General features: G+C 46.8%; 1 protein-coding gene across 6 annotated transcripts; it reads left to right on the top strand.

Annotated features, from left to right (window-relative positions):
• Positions 1–13,765: 13,765 nt before the first annotated feature.
• On the top strand, positions 13,766–25,705 carry LOC120670852 (ABC transporter C family member 10-like). 6 transcript variants are annotated; one of them, XM_039951027.1, is made up of 14 exons: positions 16,324–16,578; positions 17,875–17,942; positions 18,107–20,139; positions 20,479–20,799; positions 20,879–20,965; positions 21,247–21,843; positions 21,936–22,100; positions 22,286–22,580; positions 23,186–23,400; positions 23,501–23,806; positions 24,132–24,195; positions 24,591–24,830; positions 25,195–25,349; positions 25,422–25,702. In XM_039951027.1, exons 2-13 carry the CDS (start codon positions 17,927–17,929, stop codon positions 25,302–25,304), a joined length of 4,449 nt encoding a protein of 1,482 aa, XP_039806961.1. In that variant the 5' UTR covers positions 16,324–16,578; positions 17,875–17,926; the 3' UTR covers positions 25,305–25,349; positions 25,422–25,702. The 6 variants fall into 6 exon arrangements, with proteins under 6 accessions (XP_039806960.1, XP_039806959.1, XP_039806962.1 ...); XM_039951026.1 differs by lacking the exon at positions 16,324–16,578 and adding an exon at positions 13,766–13,987 and having other exon boundaries at positions 17,872–17,942; positions 25,195–25,705; XM_039951025.1 differs by lacking the exon at positions 16,324–16,578 and adding an exon at positions 13,788–13,987 and having other exon boundaries at positions 25,195–25,705.
• Positions 25,706–25,746: the final 41 nt, after the last annotated feature.

Raw genomic sequence — 25,746 nt, 5'->3', positions numbered from 1 at the left:
GCCAGCCGCTCGCCCTGATAATAATAACCGCTGTTTCAGATGTGGGAGTCCGGATCACTTTGCCAAGATGTGCCCCCAGGCGGGACAATCGCAAGGGCAGGCTTCTCGCAGAAATGATCAGAACAAGGGCAAGAGGCAAACCATTCAAGTCAGGCAGGGCCGACTTAACTTCACCAACCTTGCTGAACTACCCGAGGGAGCACCAATCATGTCGGGTACATTCTCTATAAACCATCACCCCGCAGTTATCTTATTCGACTCTGGTGCATCTCATAGCTTCATTAGTTCTAAATTTGGAGCAAAAGTTGGTTTAGATTTTTGCCACACCAAAGGCTCTTATATGATATCTACTCCTGGTGGTAAAATAGCATCCAACCAAATGGTTAGAACAGCACCGCTTAAGTTGGGTAGTAGAACGATTTCAACCGAGTTAATCCTATTACCACTAGAAGGAATTGATGTTATTCTGGGAATGGAATGGATGAAAAGACATGGGGTAGTGTTAGATATCTCTTCCCGAGTTGTCGAAATAAATTCTCCAACTCATGGTCATTCGGTTCTATATTTACCTCATCACCAATGCAACAACTCTTGTGCCTATGCCATGAAAGATATTCGTCTCGAAGATATTCCGGTAGTCCGTGAATATGCAGATGTGTTTCCGGACGATTTACCTGGTATGCCTCCAGACCGGGATATCGAATTTATCATTGAACTTCAGCCTGGTACAGCCCCTATTTCAAAAAGGCCGTATCGAATGCCGCCTAAAGAATTAGCCGAATTAAAAATCCAGCTGCAAGAACTTCTGGACAAGGGTTTTATTCGCCCAAGTGCTTCACCTTGGGGTTGCCCAGCATTGTTCGTAAAGAAGAAGGATGACAGTCTGAGGTTGTGTGTTGACTACCGGCCTCTCAATGCGGTGACCATCAAAAATAAATATCCACTTCCCCGCATTGATGTACTGTTTGATCAATTGGCTGGAGCAAAGATCTTCTCCAAGATTGATCTTCGTTCGGGTTATCATCAAATTAAAATTCGGCCTTGTGATATTCCCAAGACTGCCTTCTCAACCAGATATGGTCTCTATGTGTACTTGGTTATGTCTTTCGGTCTCACCAATGCTCCGGCCTATTTCATGTATCTCATGAACTCGGTATTTATGCCGGAACTTGACAAGTTTGTCGTGATTTTTATTGACGACATTCTGATCTATTCCAAAGATGAGGCAGAACATGAGCAACATTTGCGCATTGTTCTTCAACGTCTCAGAGATCATAAGCTGTACGCAAAATTCTCCAAGTGTGAATTCTGGCTGGACACAGTCAAATTTCTGGGTCACACTATAACTAGTGAAGGCATTTCAGTTGATCCCAGCAAAGTACAAGAAGTGATGGACTGGAAACCTCCTACTTCAGTTCATCAGATCCGCAGTTTTCTCGGCTTGGCGGGGTATTATCGCAGATTTATTCCGGACTTCTCCAGAATTGCTAAGCCCATGACAGAGCTACTAAGGAAGGATGTCAAGTTTAAATGGAACGCAAAGTGTGATGAAGCATTCCATACTTTGAGAGCACATCTAACCACTGCACCAGTCTTGGCTCAACCTGACAACAATAAACCATACGACGTTTATTGTGATGCTTCAGGCACTGGTCTTGGTTGTGTTCTAATGCAAGACAATCGGGTGATAGCTTATGCTTCCCGAGCTCTTCGGCCACACGAGCTAAATTATCCCACTCATGATCTTGAACTAGCCGCCGTTATTCACGCTCTCAAGCTTTGGAGACACTACCTTATGGGTACTCATTGCAATATCTATACCGACCATAAGAGTCTCAAATACATTTTCACTCAAAGTGAGCTGAATATGAGGCAACGAAGATGGCTGGAATTAATCAAAGATTATGATCTGGAGGTCCATTATCATCCGGGCAAGGCGAATGTTGTAGCCGATGCGCTCAGTCGCAAGGTTCACTGCAATTGCTTTTCAGTGGAGTCGTATAATGACACATTGTGTGCTGAAATGCAAAGGCTGAAATTGGAGATCATCCCTCAAGGTTCTTTGAATCATATTTCGGTGGAACCGACACTCTATGACAAGGTCATCATGGCACAATTATACGACAAAAGTGTTGGTATCATCAAGCAGAAAGTAGTAGAAGGTGAAAATAAATATAAGTGTTTCCAAGTAGACCATAAAGGGATTTTGTGGTTCGAGGATCGCCTAGTCGTTCCAAAGAATCATGAGCTGCGGAAACAAATCCTGGACGAAGCACATCTCTCTAAATTTTCTATTCATCCGGGTAGCACCAAGATGTACCAAGATCTCAGACAAAATTTTTGGTGGACTCGCATGAAGAGAGAGATTGCCAAATATGTCGCAGAATGTGACACCTGCCAGAGAGTGAAAGCTAGTCACTTGAAAGTTGCTGGAACTCTCCAACCTCTACCAATTCCGTCTTGGAAATGAGAAGATATCAGCATGGACTTCATCGTAGGCTTACCAAATACTTCTCAGCACCATGATTCCATTTGGGTCATTGTTGATAGGCTCACAAAGACCGCTCATTTTATTCCAGTACATACTGAATATCGAGCCAAGAAATATGCTGAGATCTATATTGATCGGATTGTCTGCCTACACGGTATACCAAAAACAATTATATCGGATCGTGGTCCTCAGTTTGTGGCAAGGTTTTGGGAGCAACTTCAAGAGGCTCTCGGAACTAAATTAATTCGAAGCTCAGCTTACCATCCACAGACTGACGGACAGACCGAAAGGGTGAATCAAATTCTTGAGGATATGCTTCGAGCATGTGTCATCCATTATGACAAAAACTGGGACAAATGTTTATCCGTGGCTGAGTTTTCTTATAACAACAGCTATCAGGCCAGTCTGAAGATGGCACCCTTCGAGGCTTTGTATGGTCGACGGTGTCGAACCCCTTTGAGTTGGTCCCAGACTGGAGAACGTCAAATCTTTGGACCTGAATTAGTGGTCGAGGCTGAAGAGAAAGTAAAAATAATACAAGCAAATCTCCGAGCAGCCCAGTCTCGACAACAGAGTTATTTCAATAAAAGAAGGGATCCATTGAAGTTCATGGTTGGTAACCATGTCTATTTACGAGTGTCCCCAACTCGAGGCGTTCAACGTTTCGGACTCAGGGGTAAGCTCGCACCTCGCTATGTCGGGCCATATGAAATCATTGAAGAATGTGGACCCGTGGCTTATCGTTTGCGACTTCCTTCACGACTTGCCGCCATCCATAATGTTTTCCACATATCCCAACTCAAGAAATGTGTTCGCGTTCCTACGGAAATCATTGATCAACAGGAAATTTTAGTGGAGCCCGATCTCTCATATACCGAGTATCCACTCCGAATTCTGGATCAAAAAGAGAGAGGTACTCGTCGAAAGGTGGTAAAAATGTATAAAATTCAGTGGTCTCATCACACTGAAGAAGAAGCCACTTGGGAGACGGAGGATTATCTTAATCGACACTATCCAAGTTTCCTTAACTCTACCTCAGGTATATCATTTTCCCCACCTAAATCCAATCATCCAATCTCGAGACGAGATTCTTTTTAAGGGGGGTAGGTTGTGACACCTCAGGTGTCAATACTTTTAAATCCAATCAATACACCTTAGTTAAAGTTAAAAGAAAATTTGGGAAAATAATTCAAGAGAAGGGTTCAAATAAAAGATCAGTTATTGCATAAGAAATGAAAGGAGAAAAAAAGGGTGAAAAGCTATTCAAAAGTTAATTCAAAAATATGCACAAAATTTTAGTTGGCTCATGGGAGGTGTTTCAATTGACATGTGCTCAATTGAACTTCAGCCAAAATCAATTCAAAAACTGAATAAAACTAAAGTCCTTTTGTGCAAATATGCAAATGTACCAATAGTTCAAAATGTGAGTTTCAAATGAAAATTTGCATAACACAAAAGTTGTAGATCTTGAAAAGTTATGCAAAAGTGGTATTCAACACTTTTCCATTTGAGCCCTCCAATTAGGAGATAATTTTAGTTTACCGAGAGGTCCCTGGAAATTTCAGAAATCGCAAAAGAGCCCCCATCTCCATCTCTCTCTCCCGGCTGGCTCTGTTTCGCCCGCCGCCCGCCGTACGCCGCCGGTGGACTTCGTCCACCGCGCGCCCGCGGCCAAATGGACCCAGGGAGTCTCTCAGCGCCACCTGGGCGCCCCTTGGCATCTCCTCGCGCGCACACGCGTCCCAGGCCGCTCCCCGTGCCGCCACGACACCCTCCGCCATGCGCCGCGCCGCTGCCGCTCCGCCCGCTCGCCGTCGTGCGCCCCTGACCCAAATCGACCTCCCCCAGTCGCTGCACCCCTCGCCCAGGAGCTCTATGGCCTATAAAGACCCCCAGAGCTCCACCGTCGCGCCCCTTCTCCCCCTTCTTCCTCCTCCCGCCGCTCCGCCATGGCCGCCGAGATCCAGCTCGCGCGGGCCGGCTAGCCCAGCCCCACATTGCCCCCTCCGACCACCGCAGAAGCTTCTCCACCTCCTAGTTACGCTCCACGCGCGCGGAATCGAACCCAAACCCCCTCCCGACGCCATTCCCCTCTTGCGCCGCCGCCGGCGAGCTCGGGCTCACCGCGGACCGACCAGCTCCGAAGGAGACCGAGCCCGACAGCTACCCCAGAAGCATCCACGAGCTCACGCGGTGCTCGTGCGTGCCTTGTTCCCCTACCCCGAGCCCTCCTTCGCCTCCAGCGCCGGCGAACCGAACAACCGACCCGCCATCAACGCCGACGAGCTCAAACCCGTGCACCAAACCCTCGAACGTCGACCAGGGTAGGTGTTTCTCGATCCTTTCTCTCCCACGCGCCTCCCCGTGGCAGCCCCGGTAAGCCCTGCACCGCAGAACACCACCGGCAAGATGCCACGGCGGAGAAGGCCGGCGAAGGACCCGGTTGTAATTTGTTTTTTTCGTTTAAGGGTGTTTCTGCAAGTAATCCAGTGTATACCAGTGAACTTCTAAAATGCGAAACAAATCACAGAAAAATCCGACAAATGCAAACTCAACTGATCTGGAATCCTTGTAACAAAATCTACAAATTTTGTAACATTCACATTTACAGAAACTCAACCGAAATTAATCTAGAGAAAAGATTAAGAAAACCACCTTATGCATGTTCATGAAGTTCTGCTCATCAAATGACCTTGATTTTTGGATATGTTATCACTAATGGTATACTAAGATCACAGTAAAAAGATGACACTAAACCAAAACAGTTATCATGTTAGAACAATCAAGATTCTCTAATCTGTTGTTAGCTTTCTCGATTTAATTCTGGAAAATATGCACATGAAATTACTCTGGAATTTTTACTGCGTGCATGTAAAACTAAAACACTGTTAATACCTAAATTTCAGATTTATTCGACTTCATTTGCTATATATCATGATTTATGCTTGTTTAATCAACTTAATTCCTCATATATAGTTCTTATGCTCAGAAAAATCTATATTTATCTCTGGAGTCTCTTTTTAGCTCTTTGTTCCTGTCTAAAAATTTTGAGCTGCAGTTACTGAGTTTGGCTTTGTCGAATGATCATGCTTAGCATCTTAGGGCTAGGTTTACTATTTTTGTTTTGAGTAATCTACAATGTTTCTGGTCGTAATTTTTGGGCATGATCTTGTTCAGAGTATGTTCTACCTGTAATAAAAAGTTCAGATGCAATACTGGTCAAATGCATCTTGAGAAATTTATGCAAACTCATGCTAAGTTAACTGAATAACTAATTTATCATAGTGAGTTAAATCTTGAAAAATTTTCTGGAGTATGTCTAACTCATGACTAGTCTTTGGTAAAAATTTGAGAACCAAATCCTTAGTAAAACTTTCTGTAGAATTAATCTTTGTTAATGGATTGCTGTTTTTATTCTTTTTATCACCTCTGCTATATAAGTGTATAAAATCTGGAAAAATTTCAGTACTGAGTTTATGCTTTGAAGTTGCTTGCATAAAATTTGTAGCACCAGAACCCATGTTGAACATTCTGTACAAAAAGATGAAGCAACTAGAGTAATCCATTTGCATGAATAGTTATAGATTTTGCTCTATGGTAGATGCTGAAATTTATACCATGAATGTTCAAGTTTGGATCTGAGTTACTTTAGTGTTTCATCACTAGCTCTTTAGTAGTTGTGTTGTTAAGAAAGAATGAAAGCATGCTATGTGTTGAAATTAAAAATGAAAACCCAAAACCCCACCCATTCATGAATAAACGTAGTTATGTTTACTACTCTATAAACGTTTGCCCATGCATTGAAATGTGAAATCGTCACTAAATTAACTTTCATTGGACTACAACTTTATAGTGAAGGAAAGAAATTGTTATCCATGAATAACTCATAATCTTGCGTGGCATATAGAAATGATTAATCTCGCGGACGGTGACTACGAACTGGTGCCCGCGGACTCTCGTGCGGATCAGGAGGTCTCCTTGAACTGTACTAACTTGTCTCAAGACCTGGGCCAAGCCCCAGAAGCTTTTCTGCCTGACAGTGCCCAAGAAGGCAAGCCCCGGAGCATAATCCCACTATTTCTGAATTATCATTCAGCTATCTATTTATTAATGTATTGTAATATTTTATTTTCTGCATTTAAGTTTTCTAGGCGTTGATCGAAAACCTTAGATGCATGATCCCTAGGAACCTATGTTGATACCGGATCTTTTTATCGACTAGCTGCCATGCTAAATAGGTACGGTAGAAGTCGAGTGGTTTCCTGCCTCTCGCGAGCAAATAGGAATTGTACTGACTTTAATTCCTGTTGAAATGTAAGGACAACGGGCGGGGTTGTGTAGTTGTGATACCCCGCTGGTGTAGTCAAAAATGGCTAAGGTCGCGGTGTGTGGCTCATTTCGTTAAGCGTTTGAAAGTACTAGCCACATACCGAGAAATATGATAATCGGTAAGCTTAAGTACCTGATTGGACCGGCGAGTGGAACGACCATTCACCCTCTTGGTAGAAGTAGGGTTTATTTTTTTGTCGCGACGTACGGGTGCAGAGCGGTCGGACTCTGTAGTCGGGGAGGGTGACCCGGATCCACGGACTGGAAAGAAAGGGGAAAAGTAGCGTGGGCGGGAGCGAAGTCAATCCCCATGCGTGTGGTCTAGGTTCCCCTGGCCAGGTTGAAATTCGATTCGGAATCGTCCGCCTCTCACGGCATGAGATTGCTTAATGATTTCGGTCACATAGAGTAACAAGTGGAATATGATGATGAAAATACTGCTGGTTGATTAAATGGTTGCTCTACCATGTTTGAGTAGAGTTAGTTGCAAATTTAGAATGGTTAATTCCACTAGAATCTGGCTAAGTAAAACCTGAAAGTAAGGATCAACACTTAGCGGCATTTTTGGCAAACAAACCCTACCAACCAAAAAGCCTTGCATGTCTAGTTATCGGACTATGTTATATCCGGAGACGGGTCAGTCTTGCTGAGTATTAGTATACTCAGCCTTGCGTGTGGCACTGTTTTTCAGGTACTAACTTTGAAGATCTGTTTGCGAGTCTTACTTGGCCTTGTACTCTGCCTCCGGGTTGGTCTGTTGAGTGGGATGGCCCTTCAGCTGGTGCTAATCACCCTCCCGCTGAGTGACGCATTCGTACGGGCTTTACCGATGCGTCACGTTATCTCGCTAGTTATCTTTGCTGCTTCCGTTGAACATGAGACTTAAATAATTGAGTAGTTGGAACTCCGTGGTACTTTGTTACTCTGAACTTTGTTTGTAATAAATTTTCTTTCCGCTGCAATCACTCTGAGCTGTATGAAATGGTTTGTGTTGAAATCTCTGGGCTCACCTTCGTGTGAGTGTTGTCTGCTGATCCTGGAATAGCGTGGCTTTCATCGAGGCTTCACTCGAGGAACTACCGGTGAGTGCCAAATCGGGTCAGAGTTGCTTAGCAACAAAGATTAGTGCACCCGGGCCCAGTAGTTTTGGGTGGTTCTGCCACAATGAGCACCTTGGAGAAGCGGGTGTTGCCGACGATGGGGTCGACAACGAGCGGATACTGTCCCGGATGTGGGACGTAGTCGGGGTGGTCCTCGCGGCCAAAGATGATGGTATCCTTCGACCAATCGAGGTAGGATGGCATGACTTTGGTAACGGAGAAAACTTCCCGGCGCTCACGCTTGCGCTGCCGAGAAGTCATGTTCGTTGTTGCTCCTCCAAAGATGAAGAAGGCGTTCTCCACTGGGGGGAACTCGTCATCTCCACCTTTGTCGCCAGCATCCTTCTTCTTGTCTTCGTCGCGATGCGCGATGCGGTTGTAGTATTTCTTGAGAATTTCGCACTGCTCGACGGTATGATTGACCGGGCCCTTGTGGTAAGGGCACGGCTTCATAAGCATGTCGTTGAATTGGCCACCACCACCTCGAGGGGGCCCTCGAGGTCCTTTGCGGTCTGGGGCGGCAGCGAAGGCCTCCTCGGAGTCCTCTGCCTGCCCCGACCCGCGCTGGTTCAGTGGGACCAGCTTCTTTCCCTTCCTCCCCCGCTTCAGTTTCTTGGCGGGGGCGTTGGGCTTGACGTTGCTGCCCTCCGCGGGCGCATCATCCTTGCGCTTGCTCGATTTGTCGTCGAAGATGGCACCAACAGCCTCCTCGCCGGCGGCGTAGTTGGTGGCAGCGTCGAACAACTCATTGGTGTTGACGGGTCGGCTTCTCGCGAGCTCATGCACCAGGTTCCTACGCGTCGTACCCTCGAGGAAAGCGTTGATGACTTCGACGTGGGTGACGCTGGGGAGCTCGGTGCACTGCTTGGAGAAGCGTCGCACGTAGTCACGCAGGGACTCGCGGGGCCTCTGACGATAGCCTTTGAGGTCCCAGGAGTTCCCAGGGCGCACGTACGTGCCCTGGAAATTGCCCACGAAGATATGGACCAAGTCGGCCCAGTTGTGGATCTGGTCCGCAGGCAGGTGCTCGAGCTACGTTCGTGTGGCGTCAGCAAGATGAAGAGGAAGGTTGCGGATGATGACCGTGTCCTCCGTCGCACCGCCTAGCTGGCACGTTAGGCGGTAGTCGTTGAGCTAGACTGCAGGATCAGTATCGCCCGAGTATTTGACGAGGGTGTTGAGTTGTCGAAAGCGCGGTGGGGAAAGATGCAGTTCGGATCTCCCGGCTAAACACCCGGGTGCCCGGGGGCTCCGGGGACTCACCCCTGTCGTGCTTGGGGTCGAAGCGTCCACCCCGTCGAGGGGTGTACCTCCTTCCGTCGATGACGTTGCGGGCGTCGCCGTCGCCAGCGTACCCGCGAGTGTCACGGATTCGCTCCCTTACGGGAACTCTCCCGATGCCCTCGCGCACCGAGGGTGCCTTCGCACTGGGCGCTACGGCTGCCTTGCCCTTCCCTGCTGGTGGTGTGTGCACGGAAAGCTCGCGGTCTTGGTGCGCAGTCCCACCAGGCTGCTCCGGGGCTTTCGAGCGCATGCGGGACGCAGAACTCTCGGCCTGCTGCACGGCAGCTTGCTCGATGAGCTCTTGTGCCTCGCGGCGCAGGTTGCGGCCCGAAGGCGTCGATGGCTCGGGCATAGCTTGAAGTAGATAGGCCGCAGCAACGAGTTTTTCGCCGGCCGTTTGCAGTTCCGGAGGTTTGTCGACGTTGTCGTCAGCTAGGATTCGCTCCCGAGCAACGCATCCCGCCGCCTGGGCATGTGCACCACGCGCGGTATGCTGCTACTCGAATGTGGTGCGCAGCTCCTGGGTTTGCTGACGCTGCTCGTCGAGCTTAGCTTGAAGCTCCTTGAGCTGTGCCAGCTGAGCTTATCGCGCCGCCGAGCTTGACGAAGAAAGGGCTGCAAGCGGCACAGCCGGTGGGTTTGCCTGCGCGTCCGCCCCGCCGTCTCCATCGTTGCTCGGGGCGTTGTCGTTTTGCTCGTCCGCAAGGTCCGCCATGAAGCACTCCCGGGAAGGATCGAAATCCCCCTAGCTGGAGTCTTCGGAGTAGGTGAGGCAGTAAGCCGTCGCCAGCTGGAACGAGCGAAGAGCGTCGGGGTCGCGAACCCCGGAGTAGTCCTCGGCCTCGTCGGCCGCGAAGTTGTTCATGAAGAAGTTGACGTCGTCGGAGATCGAGCTCGCCGTCTCGGGGTAGGATTCGTCAGGAGACGACGCGATGAGGCTGCGGATCGGCAGAGGATGATGACCCAGCAGATCCTCATGCTCGATGAAGTTAGCGCTGGTTGATGAGGCGTAGGCGGCAGCGTTGCGCATCCCGAAGGGGAAGGGCGACGCCGAAGTCGAGCCCCCCCTGGGAGGCACTAGTGCTGCAGCAGGTGACGATGCCGGCGCAGATGACGCCGAGGCACGTGACAACGAAGCGGTGGGCCCGCTAGTCATGATGCTGAGTCGCGACATGCCAGCCTCGACCCACGTGGGGGAGTTGTGGCGTGCCGTGCGACGCCGCTCTGCCCGTGCCTGTCGCGAACGTTGGCCCGAGCGCCTGTTGCGCTGGGCTGGTGAAGTCGGGGTAACGGGGTTGCGTCCGGGCGAGAGGAGCTGCATGAGGTAACCGTTGCCAGTTGCTCTGAACTCGAGACTCCCGAACGAGATCACGCGTCCTGCTGGAAGCGGATCCGAAACACCCATGGGGTATGGGTTGGATTTGCCCGCCATCCCTGGAGATCAAATGGGAACAAGAGAGGAAATTGTCACGCAGCCTGCCCCCTACCTGGCACGCCAACTGTCGGTGTCCCGACCCGGGGGCCCGGATTCCAACTAGTAAATGCTGCGTGTTTCCTCGTCCCAGATGATGATGCAAGAGGCAACACAGTAACGCATGGTTTATCCTGGTTTCGGTCGCGGGGCCGTATGTCCAGCAAAGGGGGTGTGTGAGGGCACTGTATTATCTTGCACCCGGAGTGCTTGTAGTAGGGGATACAAGCGAGGCGAGAGAGGGATGAAGTCTCCCAAGTCTCTGCTAGAAGTGGAGTCGGTTGAGATGATTGCTCAGTAGTCCCTGAACGTCCGCTTGAAAGAGAGAAGCCAGAGAGACCCGCCCGGCTAAGGAAGCCCGCCTCCTCCTTTTATAGTTACAAGGAGGGGCGGTGCATATGAGTGGGGACGTGGAAGTCGTCGTTTCCCCCTGAATCGCGGGGGTACAGTGGTCGGATACTGTAGGAAGTACACTGTGGGAAGGCGGCGGGTGTTGCAGTCATCCTGGATATCGTCCTTGGTCCTGTGAAGATTGCGCCGGTTGCCGTACCAGCCCCTGCAGTCGGCGTGGTCGTCGCTGGGGCATGGTCCGCTATATACGGGGCGGTGGCGTTCAGTGGGCCCTGCGGACTAGGGTCCTGCATGCGCCAGCGGTAGTGGTGGTGCGCGACGGCCCCGGACCCCCTGGTCGGAGTGCGGGCGTGCACACTAGAAGGTCCGGGGGACACGTGGAGGTCCCGGACTCCTAAAGGGGGGAGGTTCGGGACTCCGTCCGTGTGTGCTGAGCGCCCCTCTCGGAAGGACATGTGACGTCGCCGGACCCCTTCCCTAGTGTGAGACGGGTCCGGATGGTCGGTGTCGGCAGAAAAGTAACGGGAGCAGTGCCGAGCCTGTCTTGTCCCGCGTCGCAGGTCCCAAAGTGCTGCTACAGCATCCGGGATGGCGGAGCGGTGACCGGAGTCAGCGGATGGGACCCCGGTCACATCCACTGTGGGAATGGCGGCCTGACGCCGCCTGTCCTGGGTGCCGTGGCGGAGTGGCTGGCTTTTAATGTCTTCGTACGGCGAGCAGTTGGGCGGCGGGGCCGTTCGTCTTTTGTGCCGAGGGGTGACCTCGAGCGAAGCGGAAATGAGTTACTCCCTCGAGGGTAGTTTCGCTACCCTCGAGCGAGGCGGAGATATGTTGCGCGGTCGAGGGTCCCGAGGGGAGCCCTTGAGCGAGGCGGAGATCGTTCCGCGAGTTCGAGGGGGATGCGAATGGGCCGCACGCTGGGCTTCTTCGAGTCATTTGCTTTCTTCCAGGCTGGAAGGAGGCCGTGGGCCTTCGTGAGCCCAGCTGCCTTAACAGGTGTTTGCGTTTTTAAAGCGGTCTTACTACCCCGATTAGTGTGTCCCTAATCGTGATACCCGACACAAATTTTACCAAATCTGTTGGAGAGTAGCACAAAATTTAAATGCAAATCTTCTCTCTCCTATACCTAAAAGCAAGTTTAGGTATCCAATTTCACCAAATCTGCTGCAGATGCTCTTAGATGCACATCTAACCTTAGTTCAAATATTTAAAGTAGAACCGTATTTTGGAGATGAAGCAGTATAAATATTTAATAAACTAATAAAAAGAATTGGATATGCATCTTAGGGTTACCGATTTACATCTCTAATTTATCTAAGTGGATCCGTCCTCAATTACACACAGCAGCAGCTCTTTTATACTTGTGAGCTTGTCAAGCACATCGTACTCGCTGTGTGGGGGGTGTGCTGCGCGGTCGCGTGGAACTCGCGCGTGGCGTCGCCCCCGCGCGCGCACGGCGAGACGAGGACGCGGCGGCGGCGGCGAGTGCTTGGTCACCCGTCTCGTGGTCCGCATCGTCGCTGCTGTCCTCAGGCCTGACGCAGTGGAGTTGACTGCTGCCGGATCCAGTGCTGGTCGCCGCGCGCTCTCGATCCGATCGCAGTTGTTTTGTTTATCCTCCGGCTGGCTAGAGAAATGGCTGATGGTTGGGACGCCGGCCGGCTAGAGAAATGGCTGATGGTTGGGACGAGGGTTGGTATACACTAGGAAGACGACGACGACGACAACGACAACGACAACGACGGTGGTGGGTGACGATGGCCGGAGAGGAGAGAGGCGGTGCGTGAGGAAACTTGCCACTCCTACACGGCCTGTATTTTGGTCAAGTACACGTTTCCTCCTTCGGAGTATGGACAGGAACATCTACGGATCCTATACAGCATGTATTTTTTTTTTCCAAACGGGCAGGTCGCAGGCAAGGCCAGATTATTAATTAGCCACACTAGTCTATTAACCCGTGCTCCCGCACAGACTAATTAAAATTAATTTAAAAATAAGATCAATAATTATAATTATCTATCTCACGCCCTTTTTTATCTATTAAATATTCTAACACATACTCTAAAATTATATTTAATATTATTTAGTTACAATAATAGATTCTATTTTGCATCACACCTCCATATGTACTTAATACATATTTTGTTGAACTATTTGCTTATGAATTGGTATTCCTATCTTTTCCATCATACATGAATATATGGTGACGTATATCGTGAGTAGTATTTTTATATAAACAATAATATAAATCATATATTAATAACAATGGAAATAGTAATTTTAAATTTTATATTGGTGTACTTTAATATTTTATTATAGTTATATAATTTAGATTCAGATCTAAGAGTAATTTAACTTGTAATAATAATGACATAATTGGATAATTTATATGCAAATTTATGGGGGGTATTTGTATTATTTTTTATAATGGTATAGGTGGGTAATTTACACAAAGATTAGGGGTTTACTTTAGATTTTTTTTATAATGGTAGAGGTGGGTAATTTAGATACATTTTTAGGGGGTTACTTTAGCCTATTTTCATAATGGTAGAGGTGGGTAATTTATTAAGAAAGATAACAGATTCGATGGTGATTATAATTAGATTTGTTGGATTGATGGATGCGCTTTTGATTTTTGTGAGAATTTATAGCATTTCTCTATTTTTTTAGAATGTCCACCTAGAATGATAGGTGGCTTCACGTGGAGGATTAAGATCAGTCTAGCTCTCGCGATCCCCCGGTTCACGGGGTTGTTCAGTGGACTGGGCATCAAACATGTTATCAGCCACGTTCGCTTTATACCACTGAGTTCGGCCAGAATCAAGAAAAAAGGACGGCAGGCAAGAAGAGTTTTTCCCTCGACTTCCCTATCAGCATCTGTTCTCGCCGCTGAGATGAAGAATCTGAGAAGAGAACCAACCATTCTCCACCAACGGGAGTACTGCATCAACTCCAATTGAGGTACATGCCGAATCGCTCACCATATCTTTTGATGCGATTGTTGGAGCCCGTCCTTCGTTTTCCCGTCACGCCCCGCGTCTTGCCGACGGACGCGCCGGCGCTCGGGACGGTCGAGCAGCGTCCCCGACGCTTCCCGGTTTCGAGCCACGGCGAACCATCGCCGCCGCCTGCCGCGGAGTTCCGCCGCTGGTCATCCGCACTGCGGATTCCGGTGTAGCGGCCGCACTCGGAAGCAGCGTGGACGACGCCCGCCATGCCGCGTCCCTATGGCTGCGATGAGGGTTGGTAGTTGGGACGACGAGGGTTCCATTATTACACTGGGAAGAAGACGACGACGACGGTGGATGACGATGGCCGGGGAGGAGAGAGGAGCGGTGTAGAAACTCGGCCACCGACAGATTTACCACTCAATTAATACAAGGCCTTGTATTTGGCCAGACAGGCAGGCCGCAGATCGTGCACGATCCCCGCGGCAGTTGGAGTACGTACTAGTACTAGCTAGTCCTGTCGCATGCAGGTTCTAGCTACCGACATGTAGTCCTGGTATAGTATATAGGTTCTGTTTGGAAGGTTAGCTAGCTAAATCTACCTGTTGTGGATCGAAACATGATGGCTTATTCAGCAACTAATGATCTCCCAACGCTTGAAATAGTGCAATCTCATTATCTAGTTAAACCCAGATAATCCCAGCTAAAAGTCAAAAGACCTTAGTACCTTACTACCCCTAACAGCGAGCTGAAGAAGTAGTGCAAAAAATGTAGGGGTAGTATGGTCTAATCATGTTAATAATTAGCAATTAGTTGATGGATCCAAATAGACTCCGCTTAATGACAAGTTAGCTAATCTTTAGCTAGCTAAAAGAGACAGTTATCAAGTAGCTAGCTAGCTAATCATTATTAGTAATGGAGGATCAAACAGGGCTATATACTGTGTATACGCCGCACCGGCAAAAGTAGTAGGAGTATTTTTAGAAGCCACGCCGTGGCGACTTCATTGACGATCAAAGAGCAATTGCATCGTCTACGATTGTCAACAGTAGAATTCGGTAGATTATTATAGAAGTGTTTTAGACGGACACACCATACATGTTAATACCCGAGTATTTTTTTTCTATAATAATGGAACGTTTTCTTCCTTTTCTTCTCAATCATCAGAAACAAATTACAAATATATATATTTCTTTCTCCATGATGAAACGCTTGTTTAATTTCTCTAACGATGAAAACATTCTGTTCTACCTTATCAGTACCCGGCAGAACATTTTTACCCTAGCCAAGTAGCCAGACCGGACCACCCTCCCACCGAATCTCGTCGTGAGGGAGCGACCGAATCGTCCTGGCCTAATCTACGACCACAAGCGTGGCCCACGGCACCCAGCCACACCGTACCCAGGCCAACCCGAGCCAGGCAGCAGGCCAGGCCTCGCCCTGCACAGTTGCCCACGCGTGCCACGCCGTTGCCATCATCCACGTCGTGATGCTCCGACCCAAGGGACAAAAGTTTTGTTCGTGGCAGCCGCTCCCGCGAGCCCCGCGCCAGTCAGTAGCAGCAGTCGCGGCGCTGTTCTCGCTGCGGTGTCGCACTGGTGAGCCCGGGGTGGCGTACGGAGGCCAACTGGCCCAAGGCTGCCGTCTGCCGTCTATGCCTGCAACGACTGCTCGTGACGACACACTGACACGGCCGGCGGCACCGGCACGCGACCGGCCGGCCAGTCGCACCGCACGTACTCTGTCTCTAAATAATGGCTTTCGCTTTTCGAATTTTTTTGATTAATTTTATATAAAAATATATTAACATTTATAATACATAATTAATATTATTAGATAAATTTTTTAATATAATGTTTTAATAAATTTATTTAGAAATATAATTATTATATATTTTTCCTACAAATCTAATCAAACTTCTGACAATTAAAAAAAATAGAGGGAGCAGGTTCCGGCCGGCTTGGACCCGTAGGCCGTAGCCAGCCGAACCTAACACCGGGGCACGGCACGCGGGGGCCACCGGGGAAGCACGTGCCCGGGCGCTGCCAGCTCCCAGAACGCGCGCGCGGCCCGGCGGCCAGGGCATGATGAACCCTGCCGCTACTGGGACGAGGAGGAGAGGCGATGCGGGGCACGGCACGTCGGCGTCGGCGTCGCGTCGCGTTGGCCGCGCGGGTGAATAATGCGACGAGGCCCCCGGCCCGGGCCCCGGCGCTGCCGCTGCCGCCTGCCCCTCCACCACCACCCAGCCGCGCGCGGCGACGTGAGCAGTGACAGGGCGGCAAGGCCAGACCGTACCCGCGGCCGGCCGGCGTCACGTCGTCTCCGGGAATAGCCAGCCAGCCGGGCACAGCCGCACAAGCGCTCCTCCACCTCCTGACCTCCTCTATAATAAAGCAAAGCAGCGGGCGGCCAATCTCTCTACTCCAGCGAGCCGGACCAGGGCTGCGAGCGAGACACTACTGTGAGGGAGAGGAGCGGATCGAGGACGAGGACGGACACAAACCAGATCGAACACCTCGAGGAAGAACACGCGGGGGGAGGGGGACGCGCGTCCCCGCGAGGATCGGACGATCACCGCCGACGTCGCGTTCATGGGAGCAGGCAAGTCTACGACGCGTCCGTTCAGTTTCTCCGATCCCCCCTCCCTTGCTTTCTCATGGCGGTCGGTGTGTCAGCCGGCGACGTGATCCGCCAGGCTTCCTACCTTCCAACTACGTACTGCTTGCGGTTGCGGTGTGGCTCGACGGGAGCCCGCCGCTGGCGTACCAACTGCACAGGTCGTGCGTTCGTACGCTTCTCCGGCCGCCCGGCGCCGGCGCCGGCAGCTGGCTTCTCCGGTACGAGGAAAGAGACTGATCGGTTTATTAGATTGCATGCCACAACCACAAAGGTTATTGCGTTGCGATTTCTCTGCATGCCAGCTTGTTCGTACACGGAACTGAGGCATCGATCACAAATGGTTCTGAAGAACGGTTTGGCTTGATTTGGATCGAGTTCTACAAGGTTTGTAGAGGGCGAAAAAAGAAGAGGGTTTATTGGGGATCGTGCTTGGTTGGTTCGGTTCATGATTTATTGGGGTCTTCTTTATGCCCCCCCCCCCCCCCTTTGATCCGATCGTTGATCGGCCGCTGCTTGGTATGCATCGTCTTCGAGCGGCGGCCCGGGGGCCGGGGTTCCCGGTGAGGAAGGGGGAGGGATATCGAGTGATGCCATACCAGTTACCATCGTCGTGCTGCTGCGGCTCGGGGTTTTGGGTTGGGGTTTCTCCTCCGCGCCAGGTGTTGGCTCTTTTTTTTTTTTTTTGTCTTCGATTCAGAGTTTCCGGTTGGGATCCGTCAGGGGCCGCGGAGGGCGGCGAGGCCATACCCCGTTTCATCTCTCCTTTTTGTTTGGGAGGCACATGGTGACATGGATCATCACCAATGTTTTAAATCGCCGGTTAAGATGTTTAGCGGCAGGGCTGCTGTTGCAGCATTTAGCGGGTTATAGCCGACATTTAGCGGGCTAAATGCAATAGCGACTGCCCTTCCTAACAACTATAGCCATCTATAGCGGAAGTTATAATCGGCTATTTAAAACTTGGATCATCACTGATTTTTGCAAAAAAAAAAGATCGATCATCACTGATGCATGGTGCATGTATTTCTCTTTCTCTCTTTTTCTGGCTCGCTACAACACTTCCTCCCCCTTCGGGTCGATGATGCGACAATGGATTGCGAAGAACGAACACCGTAGTCGTGAGTTCAGTACACTGAAATTCATCCCCGTTTACTGTGAATCTCTCGCACGCGACCCTCATGTCTTGTCTGCCGCAAAGCTAGTTGCCTCGCATGAATTTCAGATCTTTTTATCTGTTCTCCCCCCTAACTGCACTCCTGTTCGTCGTGATCGCAGCAGGGGCCTGAAGGGGACCTAATAGAGATTGGAGTATTGGACCAACGCATCGAACATGGGTTCTCGAACGAGTCAGCACTCTTCTCTCCTTTCTCTTCTCACATAGTAGTAGCTGTACTTATTACAGTACAAGATCATTGTGCTGGTAGCTGTTAGGAACCTCTGCAAGACAGCGATGCCATGCTGATTCTTTAAAATGATTATTCTGAGGGGTTTCATTGAAATTGTTTGTCAGGTTCTTGGATGGTGGACTTGTGCGGGAGCCCAATATGCTCCAAGCAGGCCGGAGACTCCTGCGCGTGGAGGGAACTATTCGATGCCTCCACTTGCATGAATCATATGCTGGTGTTTGGGATTGCTGCTCTGGTCGCCATCGTACTTGCAATCCAGCTACTTGTTAGAATTCCAAAGAGCAGAGCATCTTCGCGGCAGCTTGTTGCCCACGGTCCGCTGCAGCTGGCTGGTGTGGTGCTCAATGGCTGCATGGGTCTGGTTTATCTTGGCCTTGGATTGTGGATGCTGGGGAGGAACTTCAGCCAGGGTGCCGCAGTTTACCTGCCACATTGGTGGTTGGTAGCCTTGTCTCAGGGATTCAGTTTGATACTTATCAGCATCGCTTTCAGCATCAAAGCACAGTTCCTTGGAGCCACATCTGTTCGGATTTGGTCAGTTCTGCTTACCATATATGCTGCATTTATTTGCTGCTCCTCGGTTGTTAACATGTTTGCAGAAAAGGCTGTCACCATGAAGGGTTCTTTAGATGTTCTATTGCTACCAGGCGCATTGGTACTCCTTGTCTATGGAATTTGGCACATCAGCGGGGAAGATGGTAATGAAAGAATTGGAAGTGCTTTATATAAGCCCCTGAATGCAGAGGCAGTTGATGGTACTGATGATTCTGGGACTCATGTAACCCCATTTGCTAAAGCTGGATTTTTTAGTGTTATGACATTTTGGTGGTTAAATCCTTTGATGAAGATGGGTTATGCGAAGCCCCTTGAGGAGGAAGACATGCCACTTTTAGGTGCCTCAGATCGAGCATATAATCAGTACGTGATGTTTCTGGAGAAGCTGAACAAGAAGAAGCAGTCGCAGCCACAGGGCACTCCGTCAGTCTTTTGGACTATCATTTCTTGTCACAGAAGTGGGATCATTGTCTCAGGTTTGTTTGCATTGCTTAAGGTGCTCACAATATCTTCAGGTCCATTGCTTTTGAAAGCATTCATCAATGTTTCACTTGGGAAAGGGTCCTTTAAATATGAAGGCTATGTGTTGGCTGCTACATTGTTCATTTGCAAATGCTGCGAATCTTTGTCACAACGGCAGTGGTATTTCCGTACTCGAAGGTTAGGACTTCAAGTTAGATCATTCCTATCAGCTGCTATCTATAAGAAACAACAGAAGCTATCAAACTCAGCAAAAAGGAAGCATTCTTCTGGAGAGATCATGAACTATGTCACCGTCGACGCCTACCGGATTGGGGAATTCCCATACTGGTTCCATCAGACATGGTCAACAAGTGTCCAACTTTGCATTGCTCTAGCAATTCTGTATAATGCAGTCGGTCTTGCTATGATTGCATCACTTGCTGTCATCATCATCACTGTACTTTGCAATGCTCCACTGGCCAAGCTGCAACACAAATTTCAGAGTAGACTTATGGAAGCACAAGACGTGAGACTAAAGGCAATGACAGAGTCCTTAATTCATATGAAGGTCTTGAAACTTTATGCATGGGAAGCTCATTTCAAGAAGGCCATTGAAGGATTTAGAGAGATTGAATACAAGTGGCTATCAGCATTCCAGCTTAGGAGAGCATACAACAGTTTCCTGTTCTGGTCATCACCAGTCTTGGTTTCGGCTGCAACATTCTTGGCGTGCTATCTGTTGAACATTCCTCTTGATGCTAGCAACGTCTTCACCTTTGTAGCAACTCTCCGTCTTGTTCAAGATCCAATTAGGCAGATACCTGATGTTATTGGGGTTGTCATACAAGCTAAAGTTGCTTTCACTAGGATAATAAAGTTTCTTGATGCTCCTGAGCTGAGTGGAGAAGTTAGGAAGAAATACTGTGTGGGCACTGAGTTTCCAATAGTGATGAACTCCTGCAGTTTCTCATGGGATGAGAACCCATCAAAACCAACTCTAAAGAATATAAATTTGGTAGTCAAAGCTGGAGAGAAGGTTGCAATCTGTGGCGAGGTAGGATCAGGAAAATCAACACTTTTGGCTGCAATTCTCGGAGAGGTCCCAAAAACTGAAGGCACGGTATGCTTTTTCTGTTACCTTCATATTTATGAAATAAAAAATGCTAGATGTTTTTATATGCTTTACCACTCGATTGCAAGCACATCATTTCCATATAACTGACAACTGAGCAATAAACATTTTGCTTGATAATAGTGCCAATATATGTTACTATCAGAGTGCACTTAAGAACCTCAGTTGCTAATTTCTTTCTCAAAATATATAACATGATAACAACATCATAAGTTTGGCACAGTAGTTACAATTATTTTGCTCGACAATAGTGCTAGCATATGCTATTTTTTTTCCTTTTCCTAGCAAGTTAAACTCAAACTGGTTAATTGTTGTCACATATTTCAGATTCAAGTTTGTGGAAAAATTGCATATGTTTCTCAGAATGCATGGATCCAAACAGGAACTGTGCAAGACAATATTCTATTTGGGTCTTCAATGGACAAGCAAAGATACCAAGAAACGCTTGAGAGGTGCTCTTTAGTTAAGGACCTAGAAATGTTGCCATATGGAGACCTTACTCAAATTGGGGAGAGAGGGGTAAATCTCAGTGGTGGCCAGAAGCAGCGTGTTCAGCTTGCTCGTGCGTTATACCAAAATGCAGACATCTATCTTCTTGATGACCCTTTCAGTGCTGTTGATGCCCATACAGCAACAAGTCTTTTTAATGTAAGGACCACAGAATAATATTGAATTGCAATATACTATTTGACTGTAGACTGTTTTAAAATGTTTGCCCTTTTTATAGGAATATGTCATGGGAGCTCTATCAGACAAGACTGTTCTTCTGGTGACGCATCAAGTCGATTTTCTACCTGTGTTTGATTCCATTCTGGTATGCTTTCACATAATTACTTTGCGTGTGGATGTGCATTTTTCAGGAAGCAAGTTTTCATAACTAAGATGAATTTATTGGTTCAACTTTCTGGCTAGTAACTAAACGATAATAGAAATATCAGCATTATGCATGATGTGATGAATTTTAGGACCAATAAACACTTAGAGAAAAAAAAATATGCCAAGATATTCATTCCTCCACGAGGCCATGATTATGTTTATTTTATCAACTGCTTCTATTTGTTGATATCATATAAAACTAGTGTTGCTTTTTGGCAGTTAATGTCAGATGGTGAAATCATTAGATCTGCACCGTATCAAGATCTATTGGTATACTGTCAAGAATTTCAAAACCTTGTAAATGCCCACAAAGATACTATTGGTGGCTCAGATCTTAACGAAGTACCCACCAACAGAGCAAACGAAGTTTCAATCAAGGAGACAAGAGATACTCATCGAAACAGATATGAAGAAACTGTGAAGCCATCACCAGCTGATCAACTGATCAAGACAGAAGAAAGGGAAATCGGTGATACAGGTCTCAAGCCTTATATCCTTTACCTGTGTCAGAGTAAAGGCTACATATATGCCTCTATTTGTGTTATTTCCCACATGATTTTCATAGCTGGGCAAATATCACAAAACTCATGGATGGCAGCTAATGTCCAGAGTACTGATGTTAGTACACTGAAGTTGATTTCTGTTTACATCACTATCGGAATTTGTACAATGTTCTTTTTGCTATCTAGATCGATAGCGATGGCTTTTCTTGGGGTTCGGACATCAAGGTCCTTATTTTCCCAGTTACTCAACTCATTATTTCGCGCACCGATGTCCTTTTTTGATTCCACCCCTTTAGGAAGGGTACTGAGTAGGGTAAGAATCCTGAAATGAATTGGAAAGACAAAAGTTCTATTTTCATTTGGAAATTTTCTATTCATTGATTAACTTTCTATTTTGCCATGCAGGTTTCTTCAGATTTGAGTATTGTTGACCTTGATGTTCCATTTTCCTTCATGTTTAGCATTAGTGCCAGCTTAAATGCATATAGCAATCTGGGGGTACTGGCTGTTGTTACATGGCAAGTTCTGTTCATCGCAGTGCCAATGATAGTTTTGGCAATCAGGCTGCAGGTAAATTCATGTGATTTGTTTGGCAATAATTTCGTGGTTACTTCATTCATATACCATTTATCAATTAGTGCCATTTGCTGCTATTTTTGTCCAAGGAGTGAACAGTCTACTTTTTTTTTTGAACAACAAATGGTCTACTATTCACAATTGCAATTGACTGAAATATATTGGCTTTGATCATGCAGAGCTACTATTTAGCTTCAGCTAAGGAATTGATGAGGATCAATGGTACTACCAAATCTGCTCTGGCTAATCACTTGGGCGAATCGGTTGCAGGGGCTATAACTATAAGGGCCTTTGAGGAAGAGGACCGTTTCTTTGAGAAAAATTTGGAGCTTGTAGACAAGAATGCTGGTCCCTACTTCTATAACTTTGCAGCAACTGAATGGCTGATTCAACGTCTGGAGACAATGAGTGCTGCAGTTCTTTCCTTTTCTGCCTTTGTCATGGCTCTTCTTCCTCCCGGAACTTTTAGCCCTGGTTAGCAAACTATAACAGCAAGCTTAACCTTTCATTCTTGCATCTGACCTGCAACAAATTGTTAGATGCGCTGCAATTTTTTTTTCTTGTGTGTGTTTGTGAAAAAGAAACAGCAAGCCTAGCATTTCATTCTCTGAGTTGATCTGCAACGAACTGTTAGATGCACTGCAATTTGTTTTCTTTGATAAGTCTCAATAGCTTCCTGGAAGCAACCCGTGAATATCAAGATCTTTCTATATGTACTTGATAATGCTGAATCATGAGTAACATTAAGTTTTTTTGCAAGCCTGCCAGGCAAGACATGTTTAGTGAATAATGTAGAACATTTCTCAAGCTACCATTTCTGCTTATTGATAAGAAGCCTGATGCAGCCTGTCCCCCGTCCCCTGATCAAAAAAATAAAAAAAATGAAAAATGAAATTCTTTTTCCCTCTTCCGACTGGATTTGTCTCATTAACATTTGGGCCTAAGGAGTACAAAATGCCAAAGCCAAGATTATGCACAAATTGGCAAATACAAAACTATAGGCACTTGTATTATTTATGTTATGAAGATTGCAATATTTCCACTAGAAATACTAATTATTCCAATTTGTACTTGTGCAGGCTTTGTAGGAATGGCATTGTCGTATGGCCTGTCCTTAAATATGTCCTTTGTTTTCTCCATCCAAAATCAGTGCCAGCTTGCAAATCAAATCATCTCTGTGGAAAGGGTGAACCAGTACATGGATATACCAAGTGAAGCGGCAGAGACTATTGAAGAAAATCGGCCATCACCAGACTGGCCCCAAGCTGGCAGGGTGGAGCTTAGAGATTTGAAGGTAACAGAAAGATAAATATTTATATGTATGCCCCATATAGCGAAGCACTTTATGAGTTATAGTTTCCAGCAAATTAACATGAATTATTTTCATTCGACAGATTAGGTATAGGCAAGATGCTCCTCTTGTCTTGCATGGAATCACTTGCACATTTGAAGGTGGGGATAAGATTGGCATAGTTGGACGAACAGGAAGTGGCAAGACAACTTTAATTGGCGCATTGTTTCGTCTAGTTGAGCCAGCTGGAGGCAAAATAATAATAGACTCTGTAGATATCACAACAATAGGGTTACATGATCTGCGTTCTCGTTTGGGCATCATTCCACAAGACCCAACACTTTTTCACGGTACCATAAGATATAATCTAGATCCACTTGGGCAGTTCTCGGACCAGCAAATATGGGAGGTAACATGTTATTTTCTTGCCTATTTGTATTTTTTCCTATCAGCATACTAGTTGTTCAGATAAGTTACTGTGATAAAGAATTACTTTAATGGAACCGTATGTAATGTTGAAATAGTGAGGTCACTTCCTCTATAGTTGCCCTAGACAATTTAGTTCAGTTGCTGTGAGATAATGATCAACAATCCCGAAATTTCAAAAATACTATCGAAGTGGGGTGAATAAACTGAATTTGTGGCATGTGTACATCTTCTGATGGTATCTGTACATCTTCAATCTTCAAACTTCAAAGGGATCACTAAAGTGGTTACTTGCTACTCTCATACAGGTTCTCGACAAATGTCAGCTGCTTGAGGTTGTCCAGGAGAAGGAACATGGATTGGATTCACTTGGTAGGAGACCTTGTTTCCTCTTTAATTCTGTACTTCAGTTTACCGAGTCCTTAACAAATTGTGCAATGGTGTCTGTTCCATTATCAAACTGAAAATGGGTGTCCTTATCCTAGATTTATACGAGCATTTAGAGTCAGACTAGGGGTGAAATTACATATGCCACAAAAGTTGCGAACCTTTTGCTTTATAATCTGCTTTGAACTAACTTTATAAGGCGTGCAGAGAGCCACAATTGGTTGTATTGATGAGGTTAGAAGTGGTATAAAGAACTTCTGGTTAAATGGCACAATATATTTGCCAAAGTTTATAGGGATGGTGTCTTTTTTTTTTTACCTTGGGTAGCATAATACTGCAATTATCTTTGATGCTGTACTAACAGACATCTTGCTGTATAGTTGTCGAAGATGGGTCGAACTGGAGCATGGGTCAAAGGCAGCTCTTTTGTTTGGGACGTGCACTTTTGAGAAGATGCCGCATCTTAGTTCTCGATGAGGCCACAGCTTCTATAGACAATGCAACTGATGCTATACTTCAGAAAACCATCAGGACAGAATTCAAAGATTGCACTGTTATCACGGTCGCACATCGTATACCAACTGTTATGGACTGCTCCATGGTACTTGCAATGAGTGACGGTATGTTTTCTTCTCAACAATTTAGTAGAAATACAATGATCCCATTGTAGTAATTGTGTACCCAACCTGGACAACTCAAAGTCTAGAGTATGGCTGAAACCAAATAAATTGTTGGTATAAGTGAAAAAGCCTTTCCTCTCCACTAATTTAGCCTTTTCTGCATTCACTACTAAGTTTGTTGTGGTTCACGATTCATCCAACAGTTCAAAAATAAAATATCTTTTATATATTTTTTTTCTGGAAGCAAGAGATGAACCTTTTGCTTTCCTTCTCCATGGTTTTGGATTATCAAACGGTCTTTCTCAAGATAATAATGCAGCATATTACTTAATCGCTCATACTAATGAGTTTAATTTACTTTCAGGGAAAGTAGTTGAGTATGACAAACCCATGAAGCTCATGGAAACTGAAGGATCACTCTTTCGTGAGCTTGTCAAAGAATACTGGTCATACACATCAAACGGAAATATTTAAAGTTATCGATTATGCATGTTTACTCCCTGCAGTATCTAGAAAGAGGTACAGGAATTTGTGCCTGAAGTTTTGAGCAGCGTCCAAGTCTGCAGCTATGGCTTATTTTTATATTTGCAGGCTGGGATTACTTGAGCTGATTGGGGGTGGTGCTTCGAACTATTTAAGGTGTATCTTCAATTTCTAATAAATCACGGTGTATATTTGTGTATATATTTTTTTGCAACAAAGGCTTCTCAGCTTGCCCGTGTTCAGTTTTTGTGCCTTCAGTGACTGGAGCCATATAATGCATAATATTTCTGTGGCGGTATTTATTTTCTTGTTAACTATTCATCCTTGTTCAAAAGAGCTTTATGCCATGAGAACTATCTTGGTCTGAAAATAAAGGATGGAATGACTAAGTATTTGTAGTGTACTGAAAAATCTCTATCTTACTGCAAAATCT

This window comes from Panicum virgatum, chromosome 4N (genome assembly GCF_016808335.1).
Source record: "Panicum virgatum strain AP13 chromosome 4N, P.virgatum_v5, whole genome shotgun sequence".
Classification (NCBI taxonomy): Eukaryota; Viridiplantae; Streptophyta; class Magnoliopsida; order Poales; family Poaceae; genus Panicum; species Panicum virgatum.
The sequence above is the reverse complement of the archived record's forward strand: the minus strand, read 5'-3'. Positions and strand labels throughout refer to the sequence as shown.